We start from the raw sequence: 25,350 nt of genomic DNA on the forward strand, positions 1-25,350 counted from the left end.
TTAAACTCGCAAAAAAGTGCAATCCCACAGTTGTTTTTTGGTTTGTTTTTTTTACCATGTTCACTATATGCTGAAACTGATTTGCCACTATGATGCCTCAGGTCATTACCAGTTCATAGACACCAAACATGTCTAGGTTCTTTTTTATTTAAGTGGTGAAAAAAAATTGTGGCATTTTCTGAGATCTGTAACATCTCCACTTTTCGTGATCTCCGGTTGGGTGAGGGCTTATTTTTTGCACGCAGAGCTGACGTTTTTATTGATACCACTTTGGTGTTGATACGATCTTTTGATTGCCCGTTATTGCATTTTATTGCAATGTTGTAGCTACCAAAATAACGTAATTCTGGCGTTTTTGACCTTTTTTTTCACTACGCCATTTGCCAATCTGATTAATTCTTTTTATATCTTGATAGATCAGGCGATTCTGAACTTAGCAATACCAAATATATGTTTGTTTGTTTTTTTATTGTTTTATATTGAATGGGGGGTGGTTTGAACATATACAGTGGTGTTCAAAAGTCCTGCATAGGTATAGGATAAATTGATTTTTCAAGTTTTAAACGTTTTCTGTCGAATATCTTCGATGCTAATATGACATATTATATATGGTTTTGTTCAGAATACAATTTTGCATTCTCTCCCTGTAATATTTTTAGCTTTTGAAGCAGTTTTGCCTGATATTATTGCAACAATATGGGAATTGAAAGCACAACTAAATATTGTACAGCTTCAGATCCAAAATTAGCCAATCACAGATGAGGTTCTTGTGACCAATCATAACCTGGATATGGCAGCCAATCACATTACATCCCATCTGCTGCTTTGTTTGTTTGTTTTATCTGTTGGTCTATCAAGCTGAATCATACTGTAGAGATTTATGATGGCAGCCTTCAGATTTTTGTCAGCGGAGGATCGTGTGTGAGTTGTGGTGCTACATGAAGAGGGTTATACTGGCCCCCAGATCGCAAGGAAGGTTGGCTGTAATCAGAGTACAGTCGTAAGAATTTTGCAGAAACATAAGCAGCTTGGAATTACCCAGGACAGGCCCAGATCTGGTCGGCCAAGAAAGTCAACTAAAAGGGAGGATAGAGTACTGATAAGAACATCCCTTGCCAATCGAAAGCTCACCTCTCCTCAGCTTCTGCGAGAATGGCAAGAAAAGTGCAATATTGAGGTAGCAACATCAACTGTTAGGAAGAGATGTTTGGAAGCAGGATTGAGAGGGTGCAAGGCCCGAAAGAAGCCATTGATGACAGCCATACAAAGACAAAGGAGAAAACTGTGGGCATTGAAATATTTAAAATGGAGGAAGGAGGAGTGGGAAAAAGTGCTATTTAGTGATGAAAGCACTTTTTGCATTTTAGGAAATGATGGCAAGTCTTATGTGAGAAGGTTCCCACATGAAGAGTACAAGCCAGAGTGTTTGAGCTTCTCTGTGAAATATCCGATGAAAGTAATGGTCTGGGGCTGTATGGCAGCCAATGGTGCTGGAAGGCTTCATATTGTGGAGGGTATGGTTAATGCAAAAAAAATACATAGACATCCTTAACCCCTTCCTGACATCGGACGTACTATCCCGTCGAGGTGGGGTGGGCCCCCATGACCACGGACGGGATAGTACGTCTAGCGCGATCGGCGGCGCTCACGGGGGGAGCGCGGCCGGGTGTCGGCTGCCTATCGCAGCTGACATCCGGCACTATGTGCCAGGAGCGGTCACGGACCGCTCCCGGCACATTAACCCCCGGCACACCGCGATCAAACATGATCGCGATGTGCCGGCGGTGCAGGGAAGCATCGCGCAGGGAGGGGGCTCCCTGCGGGCTTCCCTGAGCCCCCCGCAGCAACGCGATGTGATCGCGTTGCTGCGAGGGTCTTACCTCCCTCCCTGCCTGCTCCAGACCCGGATCCAAGATGGCCGCGGATCCGGGTCCTGCAGGGAGGGAGGTGGCTTCACAGAAGTCTGCTCAGAGCAGGCACTGTGAAGCAGCCTGCACTTCTCTCAGATCGGTGATCTGTCAGAGTGCTATGCAAACTGGCAGATCACCGATCTGTATTGTCCCCCCCTGGGGCAAAGTAAAAAAGTAAAAAAAAAATTTTCCAAATGTGTAAAAAAAAAATAAAAAAAAAATCCAAAATAATGAAAAAAAAATATATATTATTCCCATAAATACATTTCTTTATCTAAATAAAATAAAAAAAACAATAAAAGTACACGTATTTAGTATCGCCGCGTCCGTAACGACCCGACCTATAAAACTGGCCCACTAGTTAACCCCTTCAGTAAACACCGTAAGAAAAAAAAAAAAAACGAGGCAAAAAACAACGCTTTATTATCATACCGCCGAACAAAAAGTGGAATAACACGCGATCAAAAAGACAGATATAAATAACCATGGTACCGCTGAAAGCGTCATCTTGTCCCGCAAATAACGAGCCGCCATACAGCATGATCAGCAAAAAAATAAAAAAGTTATAGTCCTGAGAATAAAGCGATGCAAAAATAATTATTTTTTCCATAAAATAGTTTTTATCATATAAAAGCGCCAAAACATAAAAAAATAATATAAATGAGGTATCACTGTAATCGTACTGACCTGAAGAATAAAACTGCTTATCAATTTTACCAAACGCGGAACGGTATAAACACCTCCCCCAAAAGAAATTCATGAATAGCTGGTTTTTGGTCATTCTGCCTCACAAAAATCGGAATAAAAAGCGATCAAAAACTGTCACATGTCCGAAAATGTTACCAATAAAAACGTCAACTCGTCCCGCAAAAAACAAGACCTCACATGACTCTGTGGACCAAAATATGGAAAATTTATAGCTCTCAAAATGTGGTAACGCAAAAAATATTTTTTGCAATGAAAAGCGTCTTTCAGTGTGTGACGGCTGCCAATCATAAAAATCCGCTAAAAAACTCGCTATAAAAGTAAATCAAACCCCCCTTCATCACCCCCTTAGTTAGGGGAAAAAAAAAAATGTATTTATTTCCATTTTCCCATTAGGGCTAGGGTTGGAGCTAGGGTTAAGGCTACAGTTAGGGTTGGGGCTAAAGTTAGGGTTAGGGTTGGGGCTAAAGTTACGGTTAGGGTTTAGATTACATTTACGGTTGGGAATAGGGTTGGGATTAGGGTTAGGGGTGTGTCAGGGTTAGAGGTGTGGTTAGGGTTACTGTTGGGATTAGGGTTAGGGGTGTGTTTGGATTAGGGTTTCAGTTATAATTGGGGGGTTTCCACTGTTTAGGCACATCAGGGGCTCTCCAAACGCGACATGGCGTCCGATCTCAATTCCAGCCAATTCTGCGTTGAAAAAGTAAAACGGTACTCCTTCCCTTCCGAGCTTTCCCGTGTGCCCAAACAGGGGTTTACCCCAACATGTGGGGTAGCAGCGTACTCGGGACAAATAGGACAACAACCTTTGGGGTCCAATTTCTCCTGTTACCCCTGGGAAAATACAAAACTGGGGGCTAAAAAATAATTTTTGTGGGGAAAAAAAAATATTTTTTATTTTCACGGCTCTGCGTTATAAACTGTAGTGAAACACTTGGGGGTTCAAAGTTCTTACAACATATCTAGATAAGTTCCTTAGGGGGTCTACTTTCCAACATGGTGTCACTTGTGGGGGGTTTCTACTGTTTAGGTACATTAGGGGCTCTGCAAACGCAATGTGACGCCTGCAGACCATTCCATCTAAGTCTGCATTCCAAATGGCGCTCCTTCACTTCCGAGCCCTTCCATGCGTCCAAACGGTGGTTCCCCCCATGTCACGAGAAAATAATGTCAGAATCGCCAAGATCCGTTGAAGCGTTCCAGAGTTATAACCTCATAAAGGGACAGTGGTCAGAATTGTAAAAATTGGCCCGGTCATTAACGTGCAAACCACCCTTGGGGGTGAAGGGATTAATAAGAAAATGCTTCCTTCTGCTCAACACCTCTTTTCAGGGGATTACATCTTCCAGGATGATAATGCTCCTTGTCACAGAGCTAAGACAGTAACGGAATGGAAAAAAAAGAACAAGGTGGCTACTATTGACTGGCCAGCTCAGTCCATGGACCTCAATCCAATTGAAAATTTGTGGCACAAGGTATCATTAGAGATATCTAGAAAACAGCCAAGGACCAAGAGTGAGTTGATTGAGGCTCTGATACAGGCCTGGAACCACATCATCACTCGTGAACATCTGCAGAAGCTTGTTCACTCAATGCCACAGAGATGATGCAAGCTGGTGCTCAAGAGCAAAGGCTGGCCAATAAAGTATTAGGAGCTAAAGATGCACTCTAAAGGCCCTTTTCAGGACTCTGAATTAAATAAAAAATAATAAATCTTAAAAAGTTAAATTTAAGTCTGTGTGAACTTGCATTGGAAGTTAATGAACTTAGAAACCTGTTCACCATTCTACACACTGTACTGGTGTAGGTATGGTTATGCTGTAAAAAATTATCAAAAATGCGCTTACCATAACAATTTATACACTTGGGACATTCAAAAATGAGTATGGCATACAATGGGGGATTACAAAAACATATATGTTCCACCAGTTTCCCTGTAGAGATGCAGAAGTATGAAACATATAGTTTTCTTCACGCCTATGCAGGACTTTTGAACACCATTGTATGTATATATATATATATATATATATATATATATATATATATATATATATATATATATATATATATATATATATATATATATACTTTTTAAAAAAATATTTCAAACTTTCTTTTTTTTTTTTTACTTTTCACTTGCTTCAATAGTCCCAATGAGAGGCTAGAAGCTGCGATCCTCTGATCACCTCTGCTACACACAGGTGATGATCAGATCGCCTGTGTGTAGCAGAAATGCTCACTTGCTGTGAGCGCTGACCACTGGGCGGCACTCATAGCAATCCGGCAATGACAACCACAGGGGTCTGCTGCAGACCCTGGATTGTAATGCCAACCCATCGGCAACCTGCGGTCATATGACACGGCCACCAGTGGGTGGGATTAGTGATGCGCTTTTGGCGCGATCACATTAAATGCCGCTGTCGGAGATTGATAGTGCATTTAACAGGTGGTTAACAGCTGCGAGTGGATCGCGATTCCACCCGTGGCTGTTAGGGGCACATGGCAGCTGTTCAAAACAGCTGACATGTGCCGGAAAAAAAGTGGGCTCCGCACCAGAACCCACATCAAACGGAGAGAGACACCAGTACAAGTACATGTACGGTGCATGTCGTGAAGGGGTTAAAAGGGTTGTTCCATCCAATAAGTCCACTTCATGTACAACATGGCTGACAAGCCAGGGAAATTAGAAGGCCATACACTGTAATACAGAAACATAGGCCTTACCGCCACTTCTGTTTAACCCCTCTGTGACCTTTGACGTACTATCCCGTCGAGGTGACCTGGGCCTATCTGACCCTTGACGGGATAGTACGTCATAGCCGATCGGCCGCGCTCACGGGGGGAGCGCGGCCGGGTGTCAGCTGCATATCGCAGCTGACATCCGGCACTATGTGCCAGGAGCGGTCACGGACCGCCCCCGGCACATTAACCCCCGGCACACCGCGATCAAACATGATCGCGATGTGCCGGCGATGCAGGGAAGCATCGCGCAGGGAGAGGGCTCCCTGCGGGCTTCCCTGAGCCCCCCGCAGCAACGCGATGTGATCGCGTTGCTGCGAGGGTCTTACCTCCCTCCCTGCCTGCTCCAGACCCGGATCCAAGATGGCCGCGGATCCGGGTCCTGCAGGGAGGGAGGTGGCTTCACAGAAGCCTGCTCAGAGCAGGCACTGTGAAGCAGCCTGCACTTCAATCAGATCGGTGATCTGTCAGAGTGCTATGCAAACTGGCAGATCACCGATCTGTATTGTCCCCCCCTGGGGCAAAGTAAAAAAGTAAAAAAAAAAATTTCCAAATGTGTAAAAAAAAATAAAAAAAAATATTCCAAAATAATGAAAAAAAAAAAAATATATTATTCCCATAAATACATTTCTTTACCTAAATATAAAAAAAACAAAACAATAAAAGTACACATATTTAGTATCGCCGCGTCCGTAACGACCCGACCTATAAAACTGGCCCACTCGTTAACCCCTTCAGTAAACACCGTAAGAAAAAAAAAAAAAAACGAGGCAAAAAACAACGCTTTATTATCATACCGCCGAACAAAAAGTGGAATAACACGCGATCAAAAAGACAGATATAAATAACCATGGTACCGCTGAAAGCGTCATCTTGTCCCGCAAATAACGAGCCACCAGACAGCATCATCAGCAGAAAAATAAAAAAGTTATAGTCCTGAGAATAAAGCGATGCAAAAATAATTATTTTTTCCATAAAATAGTTTTTATCGTATAAAAGCGCCAAAACATAAAAAAAATAATATAAATGAGATATCGCTGTAATCGTACTGACCCGAAGAATAAAACTGCTTTATCAATTTTACCAAACGCGGAACGGTATAAACGCCTCCCCCAAAAGAAATTCATGAATAGCTGGTTTTTGGTCATTCTGCCTCACAAAAATCGGAATAAAAAGCGATCAAAAAATGTGACGTGCCCAAAAAGTTACCAATAAAAACGTCAACTCGTCCCGCAAAAAACAAGACCTCACATGACTCTCTGGACCAAAATATGGAAAATTTATAGCTCTCAAAATGTGGTAACGCAAAAAATATTTTTTGCAATAAAAAGCGTCTTTCAGTGTGTGACGGCTGCCAATCATAAAAATCCGCTAAAAAACCCGCTATAAAAGTAAATCAAACCCCCCTTCATCACCCCCTTAGTTAGGGAAAAATAAAAAAAAAGTATTTCCATTTTCCCATTAGGGCTAGGGTTGGGGCTAGGGTTAAGGCTACAGTTAGGGTTGGGGCTAAAGTTAGGGTTAGGGTTGGGGCTAAAGTTACGGTTAGGGTTTAGATTACATTTACGGTTGGGAATAGGGTTGGGATTAGGGTTAGGGGTGTGTCTGGGTTAGAGGTGTGGTTAGGGTTACTGTTGGGATTAGGGTTAGGGGTGTGTTTGGATTAGGGTTTCAGTTATAATTGGGGGGTTTCCACTGTTTCGGCACATCAGGGGCTCTCCAAACGCGACATGGCGTCCGATCTCAATTCCAGCCAATTCTGCGTTGAAAAAGTAAAACAGTGCTCCTTCCCTTCCGAGCTCTCTCGTGTGCCCAAACAGGGGTTTACCCCAACATATGGGGTATCAGCGTACTCAGGACAAATAGAACAACAACCTTTGGGGTCCAATTTCTCCTGTTACCCCTAGGAAAATACAAAACTGGGGGCTAAAAAATAATTTTTGTGGGAAAAAAAAGGATTTTTTATTTTCACGGCTCTGCGTTATAAACTGTAGTGAAACACTTGGGGGTTCAAAGTTCTTACAACACATCTAGATAAGTTCCTTGGGGGGTCTAGTTTCCAAAATGGGGTCACTTGTGCGGGGCTTCTACTGTTTAGGTACATTAGGGGCTCTGCAAACGCAATGTGACGCCTGCAGACCATTCCATCTAAGTCTGCATTCCAAATGGCGCTCCTTCCCTTCCGAGCCCTCCCATGCATCCAAACGGTGGTTCCCCCCACATATGGGGTATCAGCGCACTCAGGACAAATTGGACAACAACTTTTAGGGTCCAATTTCTCCTGTTACCCTCGGGAAAATACAAAACTGGGGGCTGAAAAATAATTTTTGTGGGAAAAAATTTTTGTTTTATTTTTACGGCTCTGCATTATAAACTTCTGTGAAGCCCTTGGTGGGTCAAAGCGCTCACCACACATCTAGATAAGTTCCTTAGGGGGTCTACTTTCCAACATGGTGTCACTTGTGGGGGATTTCTACTGTTTAAGTACATTAGGGGCTCTGCAAACGCAATGTGACGCCTGCAGACCATTCCATCTAAGTCTGCATTCCAAATGGCGCTCCTTCACTTCCGAGCCCTTCCATGCGTCCAAACGGTGGTTTCCCCCCACATATGGGGTATCAGCGCACTCAGGACAAATTGGACAACAACTTTTGGGGTCCAATTTCTCTTGTTACCCTCGGAAAAATACAAAACTGGGGGCTGAAAAATAATTTTTGTGGGAAAAAATTTTTGTTTTATTTTTACGGCTCTGCATTATAAACTTCTGTGAAGCCCTTGGTGGGTCAAAGCGCTCACCACACATCTAGATAAGTTCCTTAGGGGGTCTACTTTCCAACATGGTGTCACTTGTGGGGGGTTTCTACTGTTTAGGTACATTAGGGGCTCTGCAAACGCAATGTGACGCCTGCAGACCATTCCATCTAAGTCTGCATTCCAAATGGCGCTCCTTCACTTCCGAGCCCTTCCATGCGTCCAAACGGTGGTTTCCCCCCACATATGGGGTATCAGCGCACTCAGGACAAATTGGACAACAACTTTTGGGGTCCAATTTCTCCTGTTACCCTCGGGAAAATACAAAACTGGGGGCTGAAAAATAATTTTTGTGGGAAAAAATTTTTGTTTTATTTTTACGGCTCTGCATTATAAACTTCTGTGAAGCCCTTGGTGGGTCAAAGCGCTCATCACACATCTAGATAAGTTCCTTAGGGGGTCTACTTTCCAACATGGTGTCACTTGTGGGGGGTTTCTACTGTTTAGGTACATTAGGGGCTCTGCAAACGCAATGTGACGCCTGCAGACCATTCCATCTAAGTCTGCATTCCAAATGGCGCTCCTTCCTTTCCGAGCCCTCCCATGCGCCCAAACAGTGGTTCTCCCCACATATGGTATATCATCGCATTCAGGACAACTTGGACAACAGATTTTGGGGTCCAATTTCTCCTGCTACCCTCGGGAAAATAGAAAACTGGGGGCTAAAAAAATAATTTTTGTGGGAAAAAATTTTTGTTTTATTTTTACGGCTCTGCATTATTAACTTCTGTGAAGCCCTTGGTGGGTCAAAGCGCTCAAAACACATCTAGATAAGTTCCTTAGGGGGTCTACTTTCCAAAATGGTGTCACTTGTGGGGGGTTTCAATGTTTAGGCACATCAGTGGCTCTCCAAACGCAACATGGCGTCCCATCTCAATTCCTGTCAATTTTGCATTGAAAAGTCAAACGGTGCTACTTCCCTTCCGAGCTCTCCCATGCGCCCAAACAGTGGTTTATCGCCACATATGGGGTATCAGCGTACTCAGGACAAATTGTGCAACAACTGTTGGGGTCCAATTTCTTCTCTTACCCTTGGGAAAATAAAAAATTGGGGGCGAAAAATAATTTTTGTGAAAAAATATGATTTTTTATTTTTACGGTTCTGCATTATAAACTTCTGTGAAGTACTTGGTGGGTCAAAGTGCTCACCACACCTCTAGATAAGTTCCTTATGGGGTCTACTTTCCAAAATGGTATCACTTGTGGGGGGTTTCAATGTTTAGGCACATCAGGGGCTCCCCAAACGCAACATGGCGTCCCATCTCAATTCCAGTCAATTTTGCATTGAAAAGTCAAATGGCGCTCCTTCGCTTCCGAGCTCTGTCATGCGCCCAAACAGTGGTTTACCCCCACATATGGGGTATCGGCGTACTCAGGACAAATTGTACAACAAATTTTGGGGTCCATTTTCTCCTGTTACCCTTGGTAAAATAAAACAAATTGGAGCTGAAGTAAATTTTTTGTGAAAAAAAGTTAAATGTTCATTTTTATTTAAACATTCCAAAAATTCCTGTGAAGCACCAGAAGGGTTAATAAACTTCTTGAATATGGTTTTGAGCACCTTGAGGGGTGCAGTTTTTAGAATGGTGTCACACATGGGTATTTTCTATCATATAGACCCCTCAAAATGACTTCAAATGAGATGTGGTCCCTAAAAAAAAATGGTGTTGTAAAAATGAGAAATTGCTGGTCAACTTTTAACCCTTATAACTCCCTAACAAAAAAAAATTTTGGTTCCAAAATTGTGCTGATGTAAAGTAGGCATGTGGGAAATGTTACTTATTAAGTATTTTGCATGACATATCTCTGTGATTTAAGGGCATAAAAATTCAAAGTTGGAAAATTGCAAAATTTTCAAAATTTTCGCCAAATTTCCATTTTTTCTGCAAATAAACGCAGGTAATATCAAAGAAATTTTACCACTATCATGAAGTACAATATGTTACGAGAAAACAATGTCAGAATCGCCAAGATCCGTTGAAGCGTTCCAGAGTTATAACCTCATAAAGGGACAGTGGTCAGAATTGTAAAAATTGGCCCGGTCATTAACGTGCAAACCACCCTTGGGGGTGAAGGGGTTAAATTCAGGATGTCTGAACAAGGCTTACATTTGTTTCTCCTGCATTTAGGTGAGGACTTGCTTTTGCTTTTTGGATAAGTATCTTGCTGCATTAATCATATCTAATTCATCATAAAGAAAGCCTGTCACCAACTCTTTATTTTTGCTTCTTCAATGAGTACTCCATTTTTATTTGTTTTTTTTTCTTTTTAATTCCAACATACATTTAGAGAAATGCTAGAATTGTATTCAGTGCTCATTTGTGGCTCTTATAAGGGGGTGTGGTGCGCAGATTCTCTGGGGGGCATGTTTGTAGTCTGCTCTATATGATTACCCTGTGAGCAACGCCTACTTGGTATAAACCAAAAAAAATTAGCATCCGATGCGTGCTACATTACAAGAACGAAATCTCTGGGACCGTATGGTGGATTTACACAAAAAAAATAATAATTATTCCCAGGGAGCAGCGTGGATAAAATAAGAGCATAAACTGCCCACTTTGGACCTGGTGACAGGTTTCTTTAAAGTTAAGCTATGTTTATAACAGAAGCCTCAGTATTGCTGTATATGACAGATAGCGCTGTTAGACCCCATTTATTTAAAAAAAGTGTCCATCATTTTGACAAGAAAAGGCACCGAGTGTAATTCTACCTGTCAAATTGGGCAAAATCTCCAAGTCAAAAAGCCTTCCTGACTGGTTACATTCATGGATCATCAATAAAAACAGGTTGTCCACGTATTGAAGCAGCAAAGCAAGTCGTATCCTTTCAAGCGACATTCATGTAACCCTTGGATGACAATGGTTTTCCCATGCTACTCTCCCATTAATAGTTTTATGGCAGAGTAAATGGTTACCCAGTCTTCTGTGCTCTGACCTTTCTATGTCTCCGTCCTCTGCATTTCCTTCTGGGATCTTTTGTGATTTAGTAGATAAGTTGCTGCTGCATATAGAGGTATTTTGCTTCATGCACTCATGAATCTCCATACATACAGAAAGGAACAGGGAAAAGGCTCTCCTTATGAATCCAGTGGGCTCTTAATACTGAACAGCATGATGCAGGGGCAAAGACCCTGATTCCAGTGATGTCACTTACTTTGCTGCTTAATGCAAGTTTGATAAAATTACAGTTTTCTCTACTGCAGATCTAGCAGTTCTCTCAATGCTGAGCTGTGTATTTTCTCTGCCCACACCACTGATTGGCAGCTTTATCCAAACTACAGCAAGCAACCCATTAAGTGACACATCACTGGAATCAGAGTATCTGTCCCTACATTATGCTGTTCTCAGATTAGGTGGCAAAAACATAACCTGATAACAGATTCCTTCTAAATACAGCAGAGTATTTCTCTGTTCTATGGAGACAGAGAGGTGCCCATAGACCTTAGAAAGCAGTCATCATTTAGCCAGCACCTTCCTCTATCTCCTATGTTATATTCCACGGTGAGTGTTGGCCAGCACCTTCCTCTATCACCTATATTATATTCCACGGTGAGTGTTGGCCAGCACCTTCCTCTATCACCTATGTTATATTCCACAGTGAGCGTTGGCCAGCACCTTCCTCTATCACCTATATTCCACGGTGAGTGTTGGCCAGCACCTTCCTCTATCGCCTATATTCCACAGTGAGTGTTGGCCAGCACCTTCCTCTATCGCCTATATTATAGTCCATAGTGAGTGTTGGCCAGCACCTTCCTCTATCGCCTATATTCCACGGTGAGTGTTGGCCAGCACCTTCCTCTATCGCCTATATTCCACAGTGAGTGTTGGCCAGCACCTTCCTCTATCGCCTATAGTCCACAGTGAGTGTTGGCCAGCACCTTCCTCTATCGCCTATATTCCACGGTGAGTGTTGGCCAGCACCTTCCTCTATCACCTATATTCCACAGTGAGCGTTGGCTAGCACCTTCCTCTATCACCTATATTCCACGGTGAGTGTTGGCCAGCACCTTCCTCTATCGCCTATATTCCACGGTGAGTGTTGGCCAGCGCCTTCCTCTATCACCTATGTTATATTCCACTGTGAGTGTTGGCCAGCACCATCCTCTATCACCTATATTATAGTCCACAGTGAGTGTTGGCCAGCACCTTCCTCTATCACCTATATTATAGTCCACAGTGAGTGTTGGCCAGCACCTTCCTCTATCACCTATATTATAGTCCATGGTGAGTGTTGGCCAGCACCTTCCTCTATCACCTATATTATAGTCCACAGTGAGTGTTGGCCGGCACCTTCCTCTATCACCTATATTATAGTCCATGGTCAGTGTTGGCCAGCACCTTCCTCTATCACCTATATTATAGTCCACAGTGAGTGTTGGCCGGCACCTTCCTCTATCACCTATATTATATATAGTCCACAGTGAGTGTTGGCCAGCACCTTCCTCTATCACCTATATTATAGTCCATGGTGAGTGTTGGCCAACATCTTCCTCTATCACCTATATTATAGTCCACGGTGAGTGTTGGCCAGCACCTTCCTCTATCACCTATTTTATAGTCCACGGTGAGTGTTGGCCAGCACCTTCCTCTATCACCTATATTATAGTCCATGGTCAGTGTTGGCCAGCACCTTCCTCTATCACCTATATTATAGTCCACAGTGAGTGTTGGCCAGCGCCTTCCTCTATCACCTATATTATAGTCCACGGTGAGTGTTGGCCAGCACCTTCCTCTATCACCTATATTATATTCCACTGTGAGTGTTGGACAGCATTTTCTTCTATCACTTATATTATAGTCCATGGTGAGTGTTGGCCAGCACCTTCCTCTCACCTATATTATAGTCCACGGTGACTCCTCACCAGTTCTGATTTAAGCTTGTGTGAAAACACCAAAAACTGCAAAATTTGTACGTTTTGATCCCTCTGTTGCATTTTTTGGTGGAATAGCGGCAACCAAAAAGTACTAGTTCTGATGTTTCAACTTTTTTTCTCAATTTCAGCATTCCCCTTGTGGGATAACTATTTTTGACATTATTACTTCAGACAGATATAGAATCATAGTATGTTAAAGTTGGAAGGGACCTCAGGGGTCATTGTTTCCAGCCCCCTGCTCAATGCAGGATTCACTAAATCATCTTAGACAGATGTCCGTCCAGCCACTGGATGAAGTCTTCCATTGAAGGAGAACTCGCCACCTCTCGTGGCAGCCTGTCCCACTCATTGATCACCCTCACTGTCAAAATGTTTTTTCTAGTATCTAATCTGTATAGTCTCCCTTTCAGTTTCATTCCATTGCTTCTCGTATTTCCATGTGAGAATAAGGATGGTCCCTCTACACTGTGACATCCCTTCAGATATTTGTAGACCGCTGTTAAGTTTCCTTTTAGCCTTCTTTTTTGCAAGCTAAACATTCCCAGATCCTTTAACCATTCGTCGTAGGACAAACTTAGCAGTCCGCTCACCATCCTGGTAGCTCTTTTCTGAACTTGCTCAAGTTTTTCAATGTCTTTATTAAATTGTGGTGCCCAGAACTGGACACAGTGTTTCAGATTAGTTTTGACCAAGGAGGAGTACAGGGGGATAATTACTTCACGTGATCTAGACTCTGTGCTTCTCTTATTATATCCTACAACGGTGTTTGCCTTTTTTGCTGCTGCATCACACTGTAGACTCATGTGCAGTCTGTTATCTATTTGTATACCCAAGTCTTTTTTCACACGTGCTGTTACTTAGTTCTATTCCTCCCATTCTATAGATGTAATTTTCATTTTTCTTGCCCAGATGTGTAGAATCTTACATTTCTCCCTGTTAAATACAATTCTATTAGTCGCTGCCCATTGTTCAAGCTTATCTAGATCCTTCTGAATCCTTCCTCTGTCTTCTCTAGTGTTAGCTATCCCGCCTAGCTTTGCATCATCTACAAATTTGATTTGTTTTACCTTCAATTCCCTGGGGCCAGGACTTAGCCTTGGTGGCACCCCACTTGAAACAATCATCCAATTTGATGTCCAACCATTTATCACTAGTGTTGAGCATTCCGATACCGCAAGTATCGGGTATCGGCCGGTATTTGCGGTATCGGAATTCCGATACCGAGTTCCGATATTTTTGTGATATCGGAATCGGAAGTTCCCAGTGTATGGTTCCCAGGGTCTGTAGGAGAGGAAACTCTCCTTCAGGCCCTGGGATCCATATTCATGTGTAAAATAAAGAATAAAAATAAAAAATAGGGATATACTCACCCTCTGACGCGCCCTGGTTGTAACCGCTGCAACCGGCAGCCTCCGTTCCTAAGAATGAGCGAGTGAAGGACCTGCGATGACGTCGCGGCTTGTGATTCGTCGCGTGAGCGGTCACATGAGCGGTCACACGACCAATCACAAACCGCGACGTCATCGAAGGTCCTTAACTCGGCATTCTTAGGAACGGAGGCACCGCTAAGAGCAGGGGCCGCCGGAGGGGTGAGTATATCAATATTTTTTATTTTTATTCTTTATTTTATACATGAATATGGATCCCAGGGCCTGAAGGAGAGTTTCCTCTCCTTCAGACCCTGGGAACCATTCTGATATTTTGTGTCCCATAGATATGCATTGGTATCGGGTATCGGTATCGGCGAGATCCGATATTTTGCCGGTATCGGCCGATCCAATCCGATACCGATACCTTTGCATATCGGAAGGTATTGCTCAACACTATTTATCACTCTTTGAGTATGATCACTGAGCCAGTTATGAATCCTTCTAACCGTAGCCATGTCAGTCCCATACTTGGTCATTTTTTCAATAAGGTCTAAGATACTTTATCAAATGCTTTGCTGAAGTTGAGATATATTATGCACACAGCTTATTTTTATGTTTTGCTATTTTCATTTGGGGGGGAAAATAGGGTTGATTAAACGTTTATATTTTAGGGGTTATATAAATATATTTACATTTTATGTTTTTACATTTTTAATTATTTTGCTATTTCTTGATATAGTACTGCAGTGTATTGTGAAATCAGTGGCCTCCTATGACATCCAGCCACAGTCTGGGCTTTATGTCAGAATTTACGTCAGGCACGGAGGCTTGGCAATTGATCGGTACCCAATGATCATGATGCGCAGGATGCTGATTGCCGTCAGAAGGGATGGCTGCTATTTTGAAGCATCTTAGATGACGTTATCATGATTGACATGGGCTTCTAAGAGCTTACAGGGGTTTTCCCATGAACAGAAGTTAATTTTAACCAATTCACTGTGTGCAGAATTATTAGGCAAGTTGTATTTTGATCACATGATACTTTTTATACATGTTGTCCTACTCCAAGCTGTTCAGGCTTGAGAGCCAACTGCCAATTAAGTAAATCAGGTGATGTTCATCTCTGTAATGAGGAGGGGTGTTGTCTAATGACCTCAAAACCCTATATAAAGTGTGCTTAATTATTAGGCAACTTCCTTTCCTTTAGCAAAATGGGTCAGAAGAGAGATTTGACGGCCTCTGAAAAGTCCAAAATTGTGAGATGTCTTGCAGAGGGATGCAGCAGTCTTGAAATTGCCAAACTTTTGAAGCCTGATCACCGAACAATCAAGCATTTCATGGCAAATAGCCAACAGGGTTGCAAGAAGCGTGTTGGGCAAAAATGGCGCAAAATAACTGTCCATGAATTGAGGAAAATCAAGCGTGATGCTGCCAAGATGCCATTTGCCACCAGTTTTGCCATATTTCAGAGCTGCAACGTTACTGGAGTAACAAAAAGCACAAGGTGTGCGATACTCAGGGACATGGCCAAGGTAAGGAAGGCTGAAAAACGACCACCTTTGAACAAGAGACATAAGATAAAACGTCAAGACTGGGCCAAGAAATATCTTCAGCCTGACTTTTTAAAGGTTTTCTGGACTGATGAAATGAGAGTGACTCTTGATGGGCCACAGGCTGGATCAGTAAAGGGCAGAGAGCTCCACTCCGACTCAGACGCCAGCAAGGTGGAGGTGAGGTACTGGTATGGGCTGGTATCATCAAAGATGAAATTGTGGGACCTTTTTGGGTTGAGGATGGAGTGAAGCTCAACTCCCAGACTTACTGCCAGTTTCTGGAAGACAACTTCTTCAAGCAGTGGTACAGGAAGAAGTCGGTATCGTTCAAGAACAGCATGATTTTCATGCAGGACAATGCTCCATCACATGCCTCCAACTACTCCACAGCGTGGCTGGCCAGTAAAGGTCTCAAGGAAGAAAAAAATAATGACATGGCCCCTTTGTTCACCTGATCTGAACCCCATAGAGAACCTGTGGTCCCTCATAAAATGTGAGATCTACAGGGAGGGAAAACAGTCCACCTCTTGGAACAGTGTCTGGGAGGCTGTGGTGGCTGCTGCACGCAATGTTGATTGTAAACAGATCAAGCAACTGACAGAACCTATGGATGGAAGGCTGCTGAGTGTCATCATAAAGAAAGGTGGCTATATTGGTCAATATTTTGGGGGGGTTTTGTTTTTGCATGTCAGAAATGTTTATTTCTAAATTTTGTGCAGTTATATTGGTTTACCTGGTGAAAATAAACAAGTGAGATGGGAATATATTTGGTTTTTATTAAGTTGCCTAATAATTCTGCACAGTAATAGTTACCTGCACAAACAGATATCCTCCTAAGATAGCCAAATCTAAAAAAAAAAAACCATTCCAACTTCCCAAAAAATTAAGCTTTGATATTTGAGTCTTTTGGGTTGATTGAGAACATAGTTGTTGATCAATACCATATATACTCGAGTATAAGCCGACCCGAGTATAAGCCGACCCCCCTAATTTTGCAACAAAAAACTGGGAAAACTTATTGACTCGAGTATTATTATTATTATTTATTGTTATAGCGCCATTTATTCCATGGCACTTTACAAGTGAGGAGGGGTATACATAATAAAAACAAGTACAATAATCTTAAACAATACAAGTCATAACTGGTACAGGAGGAGTGAGGACCCTGCCCGCGAAGGCTCACAATCTACAAGGGATGGGTGAGAATACAGTAGGTGAGGATAGAGCTGATCGTGCAGCGGTTGGTTGATCGGTGGTTACTGCAGGTTGTAGGCTTGTCGGAAGAGGTGGGTCTTCAGATTCTTTTTGAAGATTCTGATGGTAGGCGAGAGTCTGATGTGTTGTGGTAGAAGGTTCCAGAGTAGGGGTGATACGCGAGAGAAATCTTGTATACGATTATGGGAAGAGGAGATAAGAGGGGAGTAGAGAAGGAGATCTTGTGAGGATTGGAGGTTGCGTGTAGGTAAGTACTGGGAGACGAGGTCACAGATGTATGGAGGAGACAGGTTGTGGATGGCTTTGTATGTCATCGTTAGGGTTTTGTACTGGAGTCTCTGGGCAATGGGGAGCCAGTGAAGGGATTGACAGAGGGGAGAGGCCGGAGAATAGCGGGGGGACAGGTGGATTAGTCGGGCAGCAGAGTTTAGAATAGATTGGAGGGGTGCGAGAGTGTTCGAGGGGAGGCCACAGAGCAGGAGGTTGCAGTAGTCGAGGCGAGAGATGATGAGGGCATGGACTAGGGTTTTTGCAGATTCTTGGTTGAGGAATGAACGGATTCGTGAAATATTTTTGAGTTGAAGTCGGCAGGAAGTGGAAAGGGCTTGGATATGTGGTTTGAAGGAGAGATCAGCGTCAAGGATTACCCCGAGGCAGCGAGCTTGTGGGACTGGGGAGAGTGGGCAGCCATTTACTGTAATGGATAGGTTCGTTGGGGGGGTCGCATGAGATGGGGGAAAGATGATGAATTCTGTTTTGTCCATGTTAAGTTTGAGAAATCTAGCGGAGAAGAAGGATGAAATAGTGGACAGACATTGAGGGATTCTGGTTAGTAGGGAGGTGATATCTGGTCCAGAGATGTAGATCTGTGTGTCATCAGCATAGAGGTGATACTGAAACCTATGAGATTCAATGAGCTGTCCCAGGCCAGAGGTGTAAATGGAGAAGAGCAGGGGCCCAAGGACTGAACCTTGTGGGACTCCGACAGATAGGGGGCGAGGTGAGGAGGTGGTGTGTGAGTGGGAGACGCTGAGTATAAGCCTAGGGTGGAAAATGCAGCAGCTACCGGTAAATGTCAAAAATAAAAATAGATACCAATAAAAGTAAAATTAATTGAGACATCGGTAGGTTTAGTGTTTTTGAATATCCATGTGGAATCAGGAGCCCCATATAATGCTCCATATAGTTCATTATGGCTCCATAAGATTCCCCATATAATGCTTTATGCAGTTCTTTATGGCCCCATAGATGCTCCATATATTGCTCCATGCAGTTCTTTATGGCCCCATAGATGCCCCATATAATGCTCCATGCAGTTATGGCCCCATAGATGCTCCATATAATGCTCCATGCAGTTCTTTATGGCCCCATAGATGCTCCATATAATGCTCCATGCAGTTATGGCCCCATAAATGCCCCATATAATGCTCCATACAGCTCATTATGGCCCCATAGATGCTCCATATAATGCTCCATGCAGTTCATTATGGCCCCATTGATGCTCCATATAATGCTCCATGCAGTTCATTATGGCCCCATAGATGCCCCATATAATGCTCCATGCAGTTCTTTATGGCCCCTTAGATGCCCCATGTAATGCTCCATACAGTTCATTATGGCCCCATGTAATGCTCCATATAATGCTCCATGCAGTTCTTTATGGCCCCATAGATGCCCCATATAATGCTCCATGGAGTTCTTTATGGCCCCATAGATGCCCCATATACTGTAATGCTCCATGCAGTTATGGCCCCATAGATGTCCCATATAATGCTCCATGCAGTTCTTTATGGCCCCATAGATGCTCCATATAATGCTCCATACAGCTCATTATGGCCCCATAGATGCCCCATATAATGCTCCATGCAGTTCTTTATGGCCCCATAGATGCCCCATATAGCATTGTGCCACATGTAATGCTGCTGCACTAAAAAAAAAAAATGGCATACTCACCTCTCGTCGCTGCCCCCTGCTCCTCAGCGTCTCGTCTCTCCGCAGTGACTGTTCAGGCAGAGGGCGGTGCGCACACTAATACGTCATCGCGCCCTCTGACCTGAACAGTCACAGCAAGAGGACGCGGAAGGCGGAGCGTTGGTGGAACAAGGGAAGGTAAATATGACATACTCACCTGCTCCCGGCGCTCCTGATGTGGTCCCTGTATGTCCCACGGTCTTCAGGAGACGGCAGCTTCTTCCTGTAGTGAGCGGTCACGTGGCACCGCTCATTACAGTAATGAATATGCGGCTCCACCTCTATGGGAGTGGAGTCCATATTCATTACTTTAATAAGTGGTACCAGTGACCGCTGAACAGGGGAAGAAGCTGCAGCGCCCGAACACCTTGGGACATGCGGGGACCGCGTCAGGAGCGCCGGGAGCAGGTGAGTATTTGACAGGCGTCGCTCCCCCTCACCCGCCGACCACCCCACCTTCCATGACTCGAGTATAAGCCGAGAGGGGCTCTTTCAGCCCATTTTTTTGGGCTGAAAATCTCGGCTTATACTCGAGTATATACGGTAATAAAAATAATCCTCTAAAATACAACTTGCCTAATAATTCTGCTCACAGTGTAGATTTTGGAATGCTAATGCGCTCAACAATTTGATGTGTTTAAATATAATGTTCCTGTGCTGAGATAATTTTATAAATGTTCCACTGCTGTGTACTGTGTAATGGCCGTGTTTGACCGTACAGGAACATGGTCTGATCATACCACAGCTCCTGGGCAGAGGAGGAAGCTAAAGAGTATACAGACAGGACAGCACGGGATCACAGCTGTTTTTTGTTTTTTTTTTAGTTAAAATATTGTTTAAAAACAGGCAGTGAAATGTTTTACCACACAAAAAGAATCAGCTGTGATCCCGTGCTGTAATGTCTGGATGCTCTTTTGCTTCCTCCCCTGCCCAGGAGCTGTGGTATGATCAGACCATGTTCCTGTACGGTCAGACACGGCCATTACACAGTACACAGCAGGGGCACATTTATAAGATTATCACAGCACAGGAACCTTTTCTTTAAACACATCCAATTGTGCAAATAATTATTATTCCAAAATCTATTGATTAAACTGAACTTCTGTTCTTGGGAAAACCCCTTTAAGCTACCTGTGAACATATCCGTTACTGTTAGGTGCTAGCTATGTAACAAAACCAGCACCCACTTTGATTTTAGCATTTTCAGTTCTTGAGCCCACACCATATAAAACAAATTTATTGCGTGTTGTCATAGTGAATGGGTTAAATGTTTGTTTTCGCTTTGAAAAACTGCTCGTAAATCAATAACACAATCAAATACAAAAAACTGTGTAATATATCTTTCCAAAGAAATGTGCTTCTTTCTCCACTTATGAGCCACGTCTTGCCTTTCCCCCTGCCTCCTGAACTTATCACTCACTTTGAAAAATGGCTAAATTCAATATTACTGTAGACCGGATGGACGGCCAATTGTATCCCGCTCCATAACCACCACAATCCAGCCCTTACGCTCCATCCATCCTCTCATGCCTTGTTTACAGGCAGGAGCATTTGACGTTTGCAGCCAATAAGTGGTCCGAAAGCAATGTCCTGTACTACTGGCGTCCGTGCTCAGCCATGATGCCAGTAGTACTGCATGTGATGAGGCCACTGATTGGCTGCAGTGGTCATATGCTAACTTCCTGTAAACAAAGTACGGGAGAACCGCTAATAAATCCGCTCTGCAGCATCGGATCTGAATAATGTATTTTGAGCAGTGTTTTATTTTTTCTTTTGTATTTTTACACATTTGCAGCTCTTTTTAAATATATTTAGTGTTTTCTCCGGTTCCATGTATGAAATATTAGATTTCATTTAAGCAGCAGAAAATATTGTGTGACTAATTTACGAATATTGACATAGCATGGTATAATTCCTTTTTTTATTGAACTTCACATGAGAATACTGCCCTTCTGATAGAATTATAACTGCAGTGCACATACCTCTGCCCCGGACACTGCTGCATTGTCGCAGAGCAGTTCACTGTGGATGGGATTGTAGTGCAATTTATAGCTGAGCGCTGGTGGCCCTGTTATACTATAGTTCTGTGTTGGAATATTTGTCTAATTTGTTCTACACTTTGTTAGAAGTTTGTTTTGTTCTCTCCATTGCTTCAATTGCTTGCGGTAATCTTGTTCTCAGTGCAGCAAAATCTAAGCCGATTACGGCAGAGCCGGAAATCCATGGGTGCCAGCCACTGGACGGGGTAACGGGCTTCCTGGTGCTGATGTCAGAAGGGCTGTACAAAGCTCTGGATGCTGCTCATGGACCTGGACAAGCAAACCAGGTGCAGTAGATACTTTTACTTTCTACCTGCATTTTCCTAAAGATAATAAATAGTAGTCTTTTTTTTTTTCTCTTTACGATCACTTTTTTTTTTTTTTTTTAATCTAAAGGAAATAGCAGCAATGATTGCCACAGAGTTTGCTAAGCAAGTATCTCTAGATGATGTTGCTCAGGCAGTGGTGGAAAGAGTCAAGCGGATTCATCACAGCACCTGTGTCAGTGGTGGGGAGCGTGCCAAATTCTGTACCAAATATGAGGACATGACCCTGCTTGTCCGCAACCTGGGCTACCCATTGGAAGAGATTAATCAGACTACTCTTACACCTACCCAGGGTTTGTGACCTTCTCTTTTCACACATCTTATAGGCTTGATTTTAATGATCTATTTTCTGTCTCTATAGCTCAGAAAAACACTTTTTATATTTTAGGTGGTCGCATATACCCGGTGTCTGTGCCATATTCCAATGCCCAGAACACTAGTAAAACCAGTGTCACACTATCGCTTGTTATGCCATCACAAGGAACGATGGTGAATGGTACTCACACAAGTTCAACGCTGGACGGAACAACTCCTACACTGTAAGTATCACTTGGACATTACTAATATATAGGTTATGTCTCGTAAGGGTTGTGTGACCTATACCAAAATGTTTCAAAAGGCTATAAATGACTAAGTATTACAAAAAGTAATGTAATGAGATACAGTGCCAGCAAAAAAAACTGTAGATGTAGAGGGATCATCATTATTCTCATTTGCACATGGAAACACGAGAAGCAATGGAATGAAACTGAAAGGGAGAAGATACAGATTAGATATAAGACAAACTTTTTGACAGTGAGGGTGATCAATGAGTGGAACAGGCTGCCACGATAGGTGGTGAGTTCTCCTTCAATGGAAGCCTTCCAACAGAGGCTGGACAGACATCTGTCTGAGATGGTTTAGTGAATCCCCTGTACGAGCTGCTTGCAATGTACCATGTTGTCCAGATGTTATTTGGACAATCTCAGAATGTTTACAATTGTGCCTCTGTACACCACCCTGGATTTCAACCAAAAACATTGAATGAAATATTGACGTTAACGTACTTTTCACCAGTCTGGTCTGCCCTTTTAAAAAAAAAAGTTGGCTGCTTCAAACTGTTAATTTTTCTAAATAAAACTCACAAGCAAAAGTGGCCAAAAGGATCTCTAATGGCCTCCTAATGGACCTGACTTTATAGCAGCTCAGCCATGCAGAGTGGGATCTTGTAACCCTCTGTGGCCCTCCTTGCAATAAAACAGGGAGATCTCGCCCTTTACACGAACCCAACGCTGCTGCATGCTTTTTGTCAATTGTTTTCTATGTTGTAGTGTGCTCCATTGTGAGAAAAGCGCAATCCAAGTGTTTGTTGTTAAGTACGTGGCAGCTCTGGGTTAGTGCAGAGAGCAAGATCTCGCCACGACGTTGCCTATGAGTTTTATTTAAAAGAATCACCAGTCTTATGCAGCCCATTCTTTTCTTAAATAAAACAGAATTTAAGATAAGGCATTTAAAAAACACAGAATTTTCTGTTCATGATTTACATGTTTACTGGCTCAGATGGAATTGAGCAATTAGCCGAGAGTGTCATTTAAAGGGAAATCGTAAAACCTAACTTTTAATGAATTATGTCTTAAAACGTAACCTTTCTGTACTGCAATTGGATTAGTCAGTGAAAAATTGAAAATTCCCCTTATTTTGGAGAAATCACAGACATCAGTTCCCTGTGAAATTATTTGTCATTTAAAGGGAGTCTAAACACACAAAAGAAAAAGTATAGGGCCAGCAATCAAAAGACTGCTTCATGAATGTAAATCCATGAAGTTTATCTCAAAATAAACCACTGGTAACACTGAAAAAAGACAGAATACGGTATAAAGAAGGAAATCATTGTGCAACCTATTTTTACGGTAAGTTCCACCAGCTGCTTTATTATCCTTTTGCGTTTATTATTTATTTTTTTATCCAGACAGTCGCCTAGTGCAACGCTCCAGTCTACCAACACACACACTCAGAGCAGCAGCTCCAGCTCAGACGGCGGCCTCTTCCGCACTCGCCCATCACCATCTCTTCAGCCAGACGAGGATGGTCGGGTGGAGCCCTATGTGGATTTCACTGAATTTTATCGACTCTGGAGCATGGAACATGGTGATCCCACAGCATTAGTTACTGCTCAGTGATCCAGATATTAAACTCTGGTCATTTAGTCTCGCAATCAACAATGACTGTTGCAGTTTTACATCATATATTATAATCTGTAAGAAAGTGGTCTTTAAAAAAACAAAAAGTGGGGTGTCGGCTCCGATGAGACAGTTGAATTTGGAAGAGCGTTTCTAATGTGCTCATACAGGACTTGAGATTCTAGAAGAGATGGTCCCTGAATCACTGAAAGTAGAGCCTAATGTGTTTTGTACATATTTTATTCTACGTTTTTCTTTTGTCTTCCCTGAATCCATAGCAGTGCCGCCTCCATAAATCTGAATGAAATGTGTTTTTATGCAGAGTTCATGATCATGCACATCATGTTTCATTCCTACTTTAGAAAGAAGCAATGCATATATTGCTACATCAACCAGGGCTTTTATTTATGAAGCCAGATTTTTCTTCCAGTAATTATGCATTCCATTGAAAGCATATAAGATCTGTTCTTATTTTCTTTGGTCTGATTATTCAAAGGCTGCAGGTCAATCTAAAAAAATAAATTAATTCTTCAGTGAATGGATTTTTTACGGCATCATAAATTCTAATTAGTAAATATGAACTGTGAAAACATCAAATATTTCTTTACACTGGGACGGTATTACTTAGAAGACATCCAATAAATCACAGTTGTGGCAAGGCTTTTCTTTACCAAGCACAAATGACTGCAGCCCCCATTGCCCTAGCCCTGTGTATAAATATATTGACCACAGTAAAGTGGTCTGTCAACATCTAACCACTCAAGGGCACATGCAGGCCTTCCTACCTATGTCTTTGTCATTCAATTGGCACAAATATATATATATATATATATATATATATATATATATATATATATATATATATATATATATATATCTATATCTCTAATATACACACATGCAGTGGGGAAAATAAGTATTTGATACACTGTCAATTTAGCAAGCCTTCCCACCTTCAAAGAATGGAGAGGTTTGTAATTTTTATCGCAGGTACACTTCAACTGTGAGAGACAGAATCTAAGAAAAATTACAGAAAATCATTGTATGATTTTTACATAACTTGCATTTTATTGCATGAATAAGTATTTGATACAGTAGGAAAACAGGACTTAATATTTGGTACAGAAACCTTTCTTTGCAATTACAAAGTTCAGATGTTTCCTGACAAAATTTGTACACTGTACAGCAGGGATTTTGGCCCCCTCCTCCATACAGATGCTCTCCAGATCTTTCAGGTTTCGTGACTGTCGTTGGGTAACACTGAGTTTCAGCTACCTCCAAAGACTTTCTATTGGGTTCAGGTCTGGAGACTGGCTAGGCCACCCCAGGACCTTGAAATGTGTCTTACGGAGCCACTACTTAGTTGCCCTGGCTGTGTGTTTCGGGTCATTGTCATGCTGGAAGACCCAGCCATGACCCATCTTCAATGCTCTTACTGAGGGAAGGAGGTTGTTGGCCAAAGTCTTGCGATACTTGACCCCATAATCCTTTTTTCAATACGCTGCAGTCATCCTTTTACAAAAAAGCACCCCCAAAGTCTAATGTATCCCCCACCATACTTCACGGTTGGGACGGTGTTTTTGGGGTTGTACTCCTCTTTATTCCTCCAAACATGGAGAGGGGAGTTGATACCAAAAAGTTCTATTTTGATCTTATCTGATGACATGACCACCTCTGGA

General features: G+C 42.6%; 1 protein-coding gene across 3 annotated transcripts in view; it reads left to right on the top strand.

The window, feature by feature from the left end:
- Nucleotides 1-24,206, top strand: part of TAB1 (TGF-beta activated kinase 1 (MAP3K7) binding protein 1) — an 88,825-nt gene extending 64,619 nt beyond the window's left edge. Inside the window, exons 8-11 of one of the 3 annotated variants that reach the window (XM_077278484.1) lie at nt 21,329-21,473; nt 21,583-21,805; nt 21,901-22,051; nt 23,461-24,206. In XM_077278484.1, the coding sequence (XP_077134599.1) occupies nt 21,329-21,473; nt 21,583-21,805; nt 21,901-22,051; nt 23,461-23,671 (730 nt within the window). In that variant the 3' untranslated portion in view covers nt 23,672-24,206. The remainder of the gene's footprint in view (nt 1-21,328; nt 21,474-21,582; nt 21,806-21,900; nt 22,052-23,460) is intronic. The other 2 variants (XM_077278485.1, XM_077278483.1) reach the window with 2 other exon arrangements.
- The last annotated feature ends 1,144 nt before the right edge of the window (nt 24,207-25,350 follow it).

The sequence above is a fragment of the Ranitomeya variabilis genome, chromosome 8 (genome assembly GCF_051348905.1).
Source record: "Ranitomeya variabilis isolate aRanVar5 chromosome 8, aRanVar5.hap1, whole genome shotgun sequence".
NCBI lineage: Eukaryota > Metazoa > Chordata > Amphibia > Anura > Dendrobatidae > Ranitomeya > Ranitomeya variabilis.